Source organism: Lactuca serriola, chromosome 1 (genome assembly GCF_051521515.1).
Source record: "Lactuca serriola cultivar US96UC23 chromosome 1, Lser_US96UC23_V15, whole genome shotgun sequence".
NCBI classification, from domain to species: domain Eukaryota; kingdom Viridiplantae; phylum Streptophyta; class Magnoliopsida; order Asterales; family Asteraceae; genus Lactuca; species Lactuca serriola.
The window spans coordinates 41,711,304-41,724,210 of NC_136408.1; the positions used below are offsets into that span (position 1 = coordinate 41,711,304).

At 32.9% G+C, this 12,907-nt stretch overlaps 1 protein-coding gene across 1 annotated transcript; it reads left to right on the forward strand.

The window, feature by feature from the left end:
* Positions 1 to 2,969: 2,969 nt before the first annotated feature.
* LOC145085298 (caffeoylshikimate esterase-like) lies at positions 2,970 to 5,306 on the forward strand. Its single transcript, XM_079023505.1, has 2 exons — positions 2,970 to 3,755; positions 4,716 to 5,306. Exons 1-2 carry the CDS (start codon positions 2,985 to 2,987, stop codon positions 5,163 to 5,165), a joined length of 1,221 nt encoding a protein of 406 aa, XP_078879631.1. The 5' UTR covers positions 2,970 to 2,984; the 3' UTR covers positions 5,166 to 5,306.
* The last annotated feature ends 7,601 nt before the right edge of the window (positions 5,307 to 12,907 follow it).

Consider the following 12,907-nt stretch of genomic DNA (forward strand, 5'->3'; position numbering starts at 1 on the left):
TCAAATGGATAATAACAGTATATTATGTCGTTATTACGCTCGATTATAACTGATAATAGTGGTATATTATGTTGTCACTACACCCGACTCCAAACGGATAACTGTAGTATGTTATGTTGTCACTCAACTTGAATAATGGTTATATCACCACTCTTGTCGGTTGGCTCTGCTAAGAATATCTGTTTAAATCAAATTATATATTAATTATAATTATACAATAAAACATTGAGATTCTAATTACGTCATAAGTATATAGTTATGTAGGTGAAGGTTGGACTATATCCAACTAACCTACATTAAGTTCACTCTCAGTTAGCCTGCTTTTAAAAGCACTTATTTCCTTAAAAATACTCCTAAGAAATGGATAAACTAATAGAATATAAGATGAATAAGAATTTCGAAAGCCCTAGTAACGTAAAATACTATTTTCAAAGCAAAGAATCAAAATACTTTTACAAAAACTTGACAAAGTGATGTACAAAAAGTATTTTCAAAATACAATATACAAAACCTATAAACTCACAAACATTATGTTGACATTTCAAAACCACATTTATTCCTAAGAAACGGTGAGATGGAAGATTACACTCCCAAAAGTAGCGATTGATCGATGAAGCTACCGAAGACTTAGTATTGTTATAACTATGTCTAACTACTAAGACACCTTTTGTATTAGAATTTTTAGTATTTTAGAAATCGTATTCTGATGTAATATTTTTATCCATAATGGAAGTGATATTTTCTGCCGTCGTTCGAAGGTGTGACAGGTGGCAAATCGGACAACTTTTCGTGTTTTTGTCTAACACAACACGACACGATGCCGTTTTTTTAACTAACACGAAATGAACCAATTAAAAAACGAAAAACACGATACGACATGATAAAGATAACATAAAATAACGAAAATTTTATTTAATTAATACTTAATCATATGTAACACGATAAACAAATGTTAAATCATGTCAATTTCATGTCAAAATTTGAACACGAACACGACACGGCATCGTGTTTTTTATAATTGACACGTACACGTATTCGAATTTCAATTTCATCCCAATTTCGTTTATGGTTATATATTTTTTCGTGTCGCGTCGTCAATTGATGCCTCTGATTTAAACTAAAGTTGGAAAAAAATTCAAAAATTTAAATTACATAATAAAATAGCTATTCTTTCATTGATTCCATAGCAACCAAAATATATTAAAAAAAAAGTACAAGGTGGTAATTGAGTTTGAAAAAATGTTTATTTACTTAATAGCTTTTAAAAAAAACGAATAAACTTAAAAAATTGTTGGAGAAATATAAAATTGTTTTTAAAGGCAACTTTTTACTACCTTCAAAAAAGAGTTTTTAAAATATTTATAAGTTTGTTCAACTAAAATGTCTATAAACTTGTTCAATCATTTTTTTAAAAAGAAATTATCAATTTATAATTTTTTGCTACAATAGCATAAGGTAATCCATTTTTTTGTAGAAACTCATTTTATTATCATTATAAACTAATAAATAAAAATGTTTAATGAGTTAAATAAGCAATTCCAAACAACCCCTTAACCCTTTATTTTTTCCTTCATACCCCAATGTGCCATCATTTTTTAAATGTTTATTAAACATCAAAACTACTCATTTGATGTTGATGTGGTGTTGTTAAGTGGAGTGATCCAACGAATTGTTACTGAAGTTCGAAGGATTTTGTAATGATGAAGTGAATTGACTATTTCTAAAGCTTTTAAATTAATAATTGGTTTGCATTTTTGGTAAAAAAAAATGATGGAGGTATTTAAAGATTCACATGTTGTTGAAAGAATATCTAAGCAACCATTGCACAAAACTAGCAACTCAAAACATAAAGGATGTCGAAGGTATTGGATTCTTTGGTTGTTGTTTCACCATATTTATGAGTTCAGACCATCTATCAGGTCCATGTTCACAGAAAGATTTTTGCTTTGGAAAATGTTATGTGAGATACTAAGATAGATCCTTGAGTTTTATGTTCTTCAATTCCCTCTTGATACCATATTCATTATTCAATATATTCTTCTAAATCATTTTGTTTGATGTATGTTTACATAATTTTATTGTTTTATAAATTAGTGTGATTTTCTTGAGGTTTGGACTAGCAAATCCTTAAATACTAAGATATAGACTATGTAAAAATGGAGTATGTGATATTCTTGAGGTTTGGACTAGCAAATCCTACTCTGTACCCGTTTTAGATATGAAAATTAATCCTAGTATCCGCCCTGTTACCTGTCAAGACAGGAAATCCCCGATTTGTTGGTTGGGTACCGATGGGTACTCGAACTAGTGGATCAACTTTTTGTTTCTAATTTTTGTTTTCTTATTATATTTAACTATTTAAGTTATATTTATTTTTCATTTCGATCTCTAATATAATTGTATAATTGTATACATAAAGTTGTGTACAAAGTTATAAACGAAATATGAACTCTGGATTTTATAGTAGTTATTTTAATTTTTATGTATTGTAATATATTTAATTTAATTTATTAAGTATTATTAATTTTAAAAATATTATATATATGTTTAAAATATAACAAACTTGATGAATGAGTTTTATAAAATATTTCAATTAATAACATTAAATTAGTTAATTATTTTTTTTATGAAAACGATCAATAATTAAATAATATTTAAATTAACAAAATTAATAAGAATATGATATGGGAAAAGAAAAAAAGTTATACATAAAATAGATAAGTGGAGATGGTCGAACAATTAAGAAAGAAACGTCAAAATCGTCCAAAATACAGAGATTCCGGTCCAACGTCCGGTTGGCCGGTTGGGGGTTGGTAGTATTCAACATTTCAACTATTCATTCGAAAGTATATTTGAATGGCACGCCAGCCTATCATAAATTGTTTCACCATTTCATCACTTTCGTAATCGGAGACGTGTCACAACTTCCAGGATGGCTCAACAACTACTCTGGACCCCACATAAATCATTCATTCTTCAACGCAATGCTTTCATCAGGAACACCCCATCCGTTCGTGGTAGACCCGCGTAGTAGGTTTACCAACCCCCGGTTCAATTATTCGCACCCCTACCTAAATAACTCCATCAACCCGGTTCACTTTTCCAATTCTCCATCGACTTACATAAACAGCTCCGCTTGTTTATCTGCGTGCTCAGTTGTCCAAAAGGGTAAAGAAGTCCAACAACTACAACCACCGTCGTCGTCAACCATGCCGCCACCACCGAATCTTTCTCCATTCCCACCGGCGACAACTTTCTTCTGGGGAGAAACACCTGAGGAAGAATTCTACAAATCGCAAGGAGTACGTAACTCAAAATCCTACTTCGAAACGCCAAACGGAAAACTATTTACTCAATCATGGCTTCCATTGGACGAAGATCAACCGGTGAAGGCCGCCGTGTTCATGACTCACGGTTATGGATCCGACACCAGCTGGTGCTTTCAGAAGATCTGTATTGAGTACGCCAAGTGGGGATACGCTGTTTTCGCCGCCGATCTCCTTGGCCATGGTCGATCGGAGGGACTCCATGGATACCTCGGCGATATGGACAAGGTTGCTGCGGCGTCGTTATCATACTTTCTCAGCGTTCGCCGTAGCGAAACCTACTGTAAACTTCCGGCATTCCTGTTCGGGGAATCAATGGGCGGCATGATCACCATGCTTATGTACTTCCAATCAGAACCTGACACGTGGACCGGTTTGATCTTCTCAGCGCCTCTATTTGTCATTCCGGAAAACATGATTCCATCCAAGGTAATGCACTACCACATTATAAAGCATTTAAATCTGATTATTTAATAAAAAATTATGATATTATCATTTAAGATGAAGAGTAACCTCATTACTAGCTAGGAACTAGGAAGTCTTTACGAAAGAGAGTAACGCTCATGGCACCTAGTCGTCTTGTCCACTTAAGAAAGTGTCCCACCATTAATGACAAATGTAACGTGATGTATATTTTATATGTAAATGTAAGCAAGAGTCCGCTTCAAGTTCATCACGTTTACACGAATTTCATTTTCTAGGTCAACATAATATAATAAAACATGTGATATTTGATTTTTCTTAAATTTAATGTTGTTCAAATTTCAGAACACTAGATAAATGGGCCTAAGATGACTCTTCGACCCACGCATAAGGCATACCTAATTCTGATACAAGTATAGAACAAGTAAAGAATTTTGGGCCTCTAGTAATGAAATAACATTTACGTTTTACATTATAATTTAATCAACTTCGAGGCACTTGGGATTAATTAATTCGAATTTACAAAATGATTTATTGTAATTTGATTACTTTAAAAAAAAAAAAAAAAAAAAAAAGATATTTTAAGTACGCTGGGGGGCTCATGAGGCCATGATTCGGTCCGTGTCCGGTCTGCTCCATAGTCCATAGTATGCAAACAAATCACCCCAAAGGCCCAAAGAAGGCACAAACAATGATTATATAAAATTGGTTAAATATGTATTCAAGTCTATTTTTTCCCTTTAAATGTTTATATAAATAAATAAATTTAAAAACGTTTGCAAAAGAATGACATACATGAGGTACATGAATTAAAGTAAATTTGCAAATAAATTGAATTTTTTTACTGTTTTCATTATGTAAAAAAAAAACATTTACCGCATTAACTAAGTTCATCTAGTTAACTTTATAAAGCATATAATTTGTGCCATGACTGTTGAATCTAAATATGTTTTTAATGAATTGAAGCTACATTTAACAATGTACGGGCTACTATTCGGGTTTGCGGATACATGGGCCGCCATGCCAGATAACAAGATGGTGGGAAAGGCAATCAGAGATCCCAAAAAGCTAAAAATAATAGCTGTAAATCCGAAACGGTATGCAGGGAGGCCAAGAGTAGGTACAATGAGAGAAGTTGTCAGGGTAACAAATTACATACAAAACAACTTCCACAAGGTCACAACCCCTTTCTTGACATTACATGGGACCGCAGATGGGGTCACATGCCCCACCGGGTCTCAGATGTTGTATGAGAAGGCAACAAGTGAGGACAAGGCTTTAAAGATGTACGAGGGTATGTACCATTCCTTGATACAAGGGGAACCTGATGATGCTGCTAATCTTGTGTTAGCTGATATGAGAGCATGGATTGACGAGAAAGCGGAAAAATATGGCCCTAAGAGTAATGGTAACTAATTGGAAGTAAAATAATGTTATCATGAATTGTGACTAACTAGAAGTAAAAAAAATTTATCACATTGTATCGTGGAAACTAAAACATTTGATATATAAACTCTTTGTTACCTTTTTATTTATGCATTTTTTTTGTGTGTGATACATGAATTTAGTTCGGAAAAAATTCAAATTATTCAAACATAATTTAAAAAACTCGAATTGTTTGAAAGATTTAATCATAATTATACTCGATAAAACGAGTTTGTTTTGAGTAAGTTATACATCAAAACTTGAAGATAAGTAAATACATATAAACATTTTAATATGACTTGAAAAAACCCAAAAGTAATTCGAAGTAAATTTCTTTTTAAAAATCTTCTTGTTGTGTATTTTTATACTCAAACTCAATAGTGTTTGACTCGTTGCTTAATTTTTAATTTTTTTTTGTGTCAAATGGTCAAATTGCATACAAATTGTAACAACTTTGATCAATTTTTACATAACGTACTTTAAGCGTTTTGATCTTAGGTGATATAATAATTTTACGCTAGATAAATGGACTAAATTTTCAAAATCTTTTATTTAAGAATTGTCATATTTTTTTTTTCGGAAAGCCTGTTGAAAGTTTGATCAAATAGTTGGGCTAAAATTAAAATTGATGTATTGATAATGATTTTAACTGAAGTGCTTTACAATTTTTATGCAACTTATTTTTATTAAATCTTTCAGTTTAAGATAAAGCAACCTGAATAAAGAAAATAGTTTTTCCTTTTTCTCTAGCTTCCATATGAGAGGTGACAAGAATCACCAATTATCTTCGATCTTGTAAATTATAATTGTTAATTTATGTCCTCTAAAACAGATATAATATGAAGTACGAATGTGACTCATGCTTTTGTTTTAAAACTAATTTATGAGGAAGATGTTACATTCTCACATGTGATGAGGGGCGATTTGGGAAAAGAAATGTGGGTTTCAGAATCTCGAGGAGTATATTCAGGGGTAAGTAGACGGTAGTCGTGGATGAAGCTATACCGTTCCATTACCATATCCCCATGCCCATCATCCAAATATCCAATCTTTCTCCACCAAAATAATGAAATATCAATCCATATAATCGAAATAATTAAAACAAAAAGACAGTTAAAATTATGAAAATAAAGAATTGGAATATCGGATATATAACATCGGTTTGGTCTCAAAACCGTAATCTAACTTTTACTTATTTATTTAAGTTTATATCTAGCGAACTTAATTTATCAAATAAAATATAATAAATTTTAGAAAAACTCAACATATTTTCATCAAATTCGTAAAATAACAACATTACTTTTTAGTATGTTAAAATCTTATATTTTTGAAATTTTCTAATTTAAAACTTTGAGATAGACAAAAATCCATTATATTAGACAACTTTAAAAAAAATAAGAGTTTTAATGTACCAAAAATAATAATAAATATGATTTTTTTAATGTTTGGATGAAAATAGATTGAGTTTTTATGAAGTTAGAAAACCTTAAATAAGACTTTCATAAAATATATGAGTTTGAATGTACTAAAATAAACATTATTTTTAAAAAAAAATGAAGATATGTTGGTTTTTTTAAGCTCATCCCCTCTCCTAAGGTTTTGGGCCTATTTAAGGGGCACAAACTCCTAGGGTTTCGTCACCCTCCAAAAGTTCCTTGTGAAACCATAGTCTCTATTGTTTTGAGCTTATCCCCTCTCCTAAAATCCATTTTTGATGTTGATAATAAAGATTGGTCATTGGAGCATAACACTTGAATAATTAGTTTTCTCTACTATTTTGGACCTTTGTAGGTTTTAAAGATTTATCTTATTTCATCTATAGATCTAGGAATTTGTTGTGTTTTTTGGTTCATTTTAGCAAGTTTTGGTCCATTTAGGTTTGTTTCATGTGGTTTGAAGAACTCCAAAGCTCATTGATGATGTTTGGGTCCAAATCTGATCATTTGATAGAGTAAAGAGTGCATGTAAAAGTTCTCTTTCCTCCATGCACGACGATTAGTGCATTTTGGACACTTTATTACTAGATCTTGCTTGTTTGGACCATCTAAATGGATAAAGTTGGAAACTTTATCCATTAAGACACTAAGAAGATTCAGATATGAGAATTAAGGCTTCTAACTTAATATGTTAAGTCATTTATAAGGTGAATTTGGCCAAGGACACGTGACAACCCTGGTAAACTGACTATTTTGTCTTCTTTTGAGCGTGGGGAGCCCTTGACCCAACATGTTGACTTTTGGTCAAACTTTTTGGGGTTGAGTTATAGGTCGAGTATGGACCTCAATTTAGTTTCTATGTGGTTTGTGATAGTTGTTTATCTTTTTGAGACTGTGAGATTGCGGTTGTTTGCATCATATGAATTTTCTCTTTATACTCTATGTGACATTATATGTTCAGTGTGATAGGTTGTATGGTTATGTGTTAGGTTGATTATTCTATTTGTTGGTTATACATTGATTTTAGGGAATGATGGCTATGTACCTACATGCCCGGTAGAATGGAAGTTGGAAGTACAACAGGTATTGGGGATGATGGTTATGTGCTTATAGACCTAATGAGGTGTTAACTATGAGTTGCGTATGGTTGGAAATTCTATAGGTCTATGGGATGATGGTTTCGTAGACTATGAGCCTGGTTTGTAAGCATTATATGTTTAATGTTGATATATGGTACTTTGGTGAACTCAGTGTGTTTTGTGATTACAGGTATGGATTAAATGTTTTCAAGTTCTGCATCTCGTAGTGGGAAAGCTCCAGCTTGATCGTGACACATACACATCTCATATGTTTATGTTTTTAGACTTCTGTTATTTCTAATGATTTTGATAAAACGATTTTCACATGTTATTGTTGGATTAGTGTCTAAGTCCATAACTATAATTGGTATGTACTTGACCCGACTCGGCATGGTCCATTTGGGTTGCATGGCATCGGAACATTTGGATAGACCGTTTGTGAGGAGAGGAGATTTGTGACATATTAATATATTATAAGTTCTAATATATTAATATGAAATCATGTTATATAATTAGTATTAATCAAGAATTAATTTGGACTTAATTTAGTGATCAAAAGAGACTAATTAAATATATGGGGATTGATTGTGTAAATCATTCATTCTTATATATGTGGGCTTATGATCCATGATTCCTTATGTTGGGTTTAACCCATGTGGTGATACATGGATACTCCATGGAGGTTAAAACCCATGGAACATAAGGAATGGGTAAAGTCATGGGTTACATGGTGCAACCCTAATGTGCACACTATATAAGGACCCATTTAGCTCAAGAAATTGGCACTAGTGATACATATATGAGGGCTAGCCGATTTTAGCATGAGTGTCTTCTTCTCATGGTTATTCCATGTGTTGGTGATGTTGTGTGAACCATTTGAGGTGTCACACTTGGGGCACTAGGCTCTCGAGCTACATGGAGTCATGCTACATCAACAACATATGTATTTCTATCTAGTTTATTACCCAAGTATCAATGTTTTGTATGCTACTTAGGGCAATACCTTGGAATATTCATATTTGCATGTATAATAGAGAAAACATAGATCCAAGGTATTTAGGGTTGCATGTACACTTAGGAGTGTTAGAATGCTCAAAACCCAACAGTGGTATCAGAGCCTAGGCTTGTTTTCTTGTTATACTTGCAAAATTGGCTAAAAATCAAAGTTTTTATGATGTCTGGACAGCAAACTCGTCGAGTCCATGAAGGGACTCGACGAGTCCAAGACAAAACTCATCCAACTCGCTGAGTTGGTTCATGCACTCGATGAGTTAGACCCCCAAACAACATATCTTCGACTGTTTTGGCTGGAATTGGACTAGGAACATCACCCTAAGCTGTTTTTCAACTTATAAATCTGTTTTTGATGTGGTAATGTTCATGCTAATCCAATTTCAAAGATAATTGTCAATAGATTCATGTTTTGTATTAGTTTAATGGTTAGGCTAATTACTTGAAAAAAGTTTGATTGAATTATCTTGTTCTTATGAGTTGCTTAGATTAATAGGAAAGTTATGTGAAATTGTTGTTTTCAATCCAAATTAATCTAAGAGTTGGTTCTAAAATGTGTTTTTGTAACTTGTACTCAAGTTATATGAAAAGTCACATTTAAGATTCATAAAACTCGTAAATATTTCCATAGGTTATGGATAAGGAAAAGTCTCGTTCTTTTATTAGTTTAAAGTCTTCCATAACTTGTCCTCAAGTTATGGAACTTGAAGAGTTTTTTGAATTAAAACTACTTTAAACACATAAGTTATGGAATTGAAAAGTTTTTGAATAGTTCAAAACTTGCCCTTAAGTTTTGGAATTTGAAAAGTTTTCTTTCATGAATACTTTAATTCCAAATTAAGCCCTTAGGATTTTAAAAGTTAAAATTCAACCCTTATACTATATAATATTATAAGTTAATAATATATATATATATATATATATATATATATATATATATATATAAGAGCAAGTAGTCTTACCATTAGTAGGCCTGATTCACGAAGCCGGTCTATAAAGGGGGTATAAGGTTACTGCCTATAAAATGGCAGTTTAATGGGTGTCCACTCTCACCCACCGCTTTCTTGACTGGTAGAGGGTCGTTAGCCGAACGGGTAGGACAAGGACTACAATTTTCCTTTCATTAAAAGTATTAATGATAAATACTAAGTAACTAAACTCTTATTAATACCTAATCTTAGTTACTTAGGAAAATATGAATTTGGTGCTAACCCATGAAATTACACTTTGCACTTTGCTTAAGTCGGTTAGTGGAGCGCGTGTGGTTAACCGACAGACTAGCTGGATTTAACAAGGTAGGCAAAGGGTAACTTAATGTTTATCATAGTATGGATGGAGCGCATGTGGTTAACCGGCACATCGATTAAGGGGTAAATACTAAGGGTTCCAAGTATATTTGAATGATTATTCACACCTTGTTTTGTGATCCTCGGCATCCCAGTCACAAAATTTGAGAGGGCACAATCGAGATTGAAACATGCCATTGAACAGTTCAATAAATCTCAAAAGATCTAAGAGTTTCAAATCCAATTAAAACCTAATAAAATTATTTCATTTTTCATGGTGGAAATTGGTGAATCGTCATTCACCTACCTTCAAATATTATATAGCTTGGATTACGGCATCCCTCTTCCATGTTATAAAATATTGTGTTGGGTCCTAGCCTTAATATTTCATACCGAGTGTTATATTAAGGACTTTAAATCAACTATCTTGAATATCTCCCAAAAGATGTCTGGTTCAGACATCTGTGATCTTCCCAAATCTCTTGGAACTTCACTTCCTCCACCTCCTCCAATTATTCTCCCTAACCCACAAGTTCAAGGTCACTCAAGCCCTATTGGCAAGCAAGGTCGATGTGTGATCGCATCTTGGAGATGAAGTCACATATTGACAAGTCGGGAGAGTTGGGTGTCAAAGTCTTAAGAGAGTTGGAGGTTCAATCACTTTCTAAGTCACATAGTGAGTTCTTTATGGACTACTATATAAAAGACTATGACATGACCCTTAATGATATTACCTATTTGCTTTGTGCTGCTAAATCAACGATGATTTGAAGCACTGGTAGAGCAAATTTAAAGATCAACTTCCCAAACTTCCATGGACTTTGAAAATTGGTAACATTGGACATCTAGAAAATCTTTCTCTTCCCAATGGAAAGGGGTTGGCCATAGTCAACTCGGTTGACCAAATGGTAAAGAGAAAGGCAAGTCTCAGATAGTCCAGTGCACCATTTCCAAAGATTCCATATGTTTCTCTTGCCAAAGGAAGGGGCATTGATTGCGAAGCTGCTTATTTACCTGAAAGATTATAAGGTTGATCAAGTCAAGAAGTTTGACTCTACTTCAGGTAGAGCCCACTATCTAACTCTGTTAAGTTTCTATTATGAGATTCTTATTGCATGATGTGAATGGGCCACATGTTGATGTTTTAAGAATCAAATAAAAGTGAAGAAACTTAAAGGAAGTATATGCTGATTCTGATCGTGAAGATGGATTTCGATCGCATGGTTCGGTGATCAGAATTTTGAGCTGTTGCTTAGGAGTTATGATATATTGCTTAGGAATTGATAACAACAAGTTTTTCATATGCTTTTGCACTGTAAAGATATGTTTTTCCGCAAAGTTTTTAAAAATAAAAGGAAAATTTTGATTTCATTTATTATAAGTATCCTTACAATGACATTTGTGGAAAATTGCTGCTTATATGATTCCATTGATCGCAATATTGGAAAATGGATTTGTTTCTTTCATTTGTGGTAATGCCTAATTTACCAAATAAGGAAAGATTCTCATCACCCAAGGTTTTAGTTGGATAGAAACTTGGAAATCATGCAAGTTGTATAGTATGATGAATGAGAATTTTCATCTTTGGAAAATTAAGATTAATTCCTTGTTCACATGTATATGTGAGTCAAGCGAAGGACTAAGGGATCGAGTACACATTCTGGTGCACCAGCGAAGTCCACCACAAAAGATCGATAAGACTATTCGTCATGATTTACTAAAGTTTAGTAAATATGGTTATACTTACAAGTTTAAGTATAATTTTGAAACATTGGAAAAGTTTCGATGTATAGAGGAACGAATGAGAAGAATCAAATTAGGCAGAAAGATAAAACTTTCTCAAATCTGAAAAGATGGGAGAGTACTTTAGTATCTGGTTTTGTGATCATCTTAATGATTTGGAAATCTTATCACAATTAGTCCTCTAAGGAAATCTTAGTGCATTCCTATGGCTAAGAATAGGAATCAAGAATTGCTGAAATGGTTAAATCAAGAAGATGAGTCATACTTCGTTCCAAAACAAGTCTTAGAGTCATACTCCAAGACTGTAAGTTTAGTGATATATCTTAAAGAAAGGTTTAAAACACTTGTCAAATGTAACAGTAAAAGTGTACTACTCTTGTACATTTGAAATTGGTAAGTTGTGATGTTTTGGATAAAACAAAGACCAACTAAGGCCAATTGTGTGAAGTGTTTGTCTTGATAAAGAATCCGCACTATCTCTTGAATATTTGGCAAGATAGTTTTATATGTCAAGAGGACAGTGGGAGTCTAAAAGATTCTGAAGGTATTTCAAGATCTAATCAAGAGTAAAACCTGTAGTTTATCACTAGCACACGACGCGAGGTTTATAACCTATCGTGTTGACATATTTCTATTTCTATGCCCATTCCAGTTGAAGTTGGCTTTGCATATGAGTTCTGAGAGTTCTCAATAGGTTTCATAACAACTTGGAAGCAATGACAGTCCCTTGTGCTACCAGGTGGCAAGAAGTTAAGACTGCACAAGTTCAATCCGTATGAGTTTGGATTCGTCACTAACCTTGTCTTGTGATTATGGTTTTGATAAATTCACATGGATAGGAACACATACACCATAAAATTTAAGTGTCATAAGGTTTTTCTCCGATTCATGAAAATGATGGTGAGGAAACACTTTCTCTAAGTAGATTGTAGGTAGATAGCAAGTATGATATTTGCATTCTCAAAGTCGTTAGTGGAGCGTGTGTGGTTAACCGACACACTATCATGGACTTGTGAGAAATGGTAAAGGTCTAAACAATTAAGACTATGATTACCACATCCCTTTTCATAGTTCTAAAAATTGTTTAGACACACATGTGAGCTATTTAAGGGAAGGATTGTGATTTTGATAAAGTTTTATCAAAGCATCTCATATCATAAATTTGAACTTTGTCAATA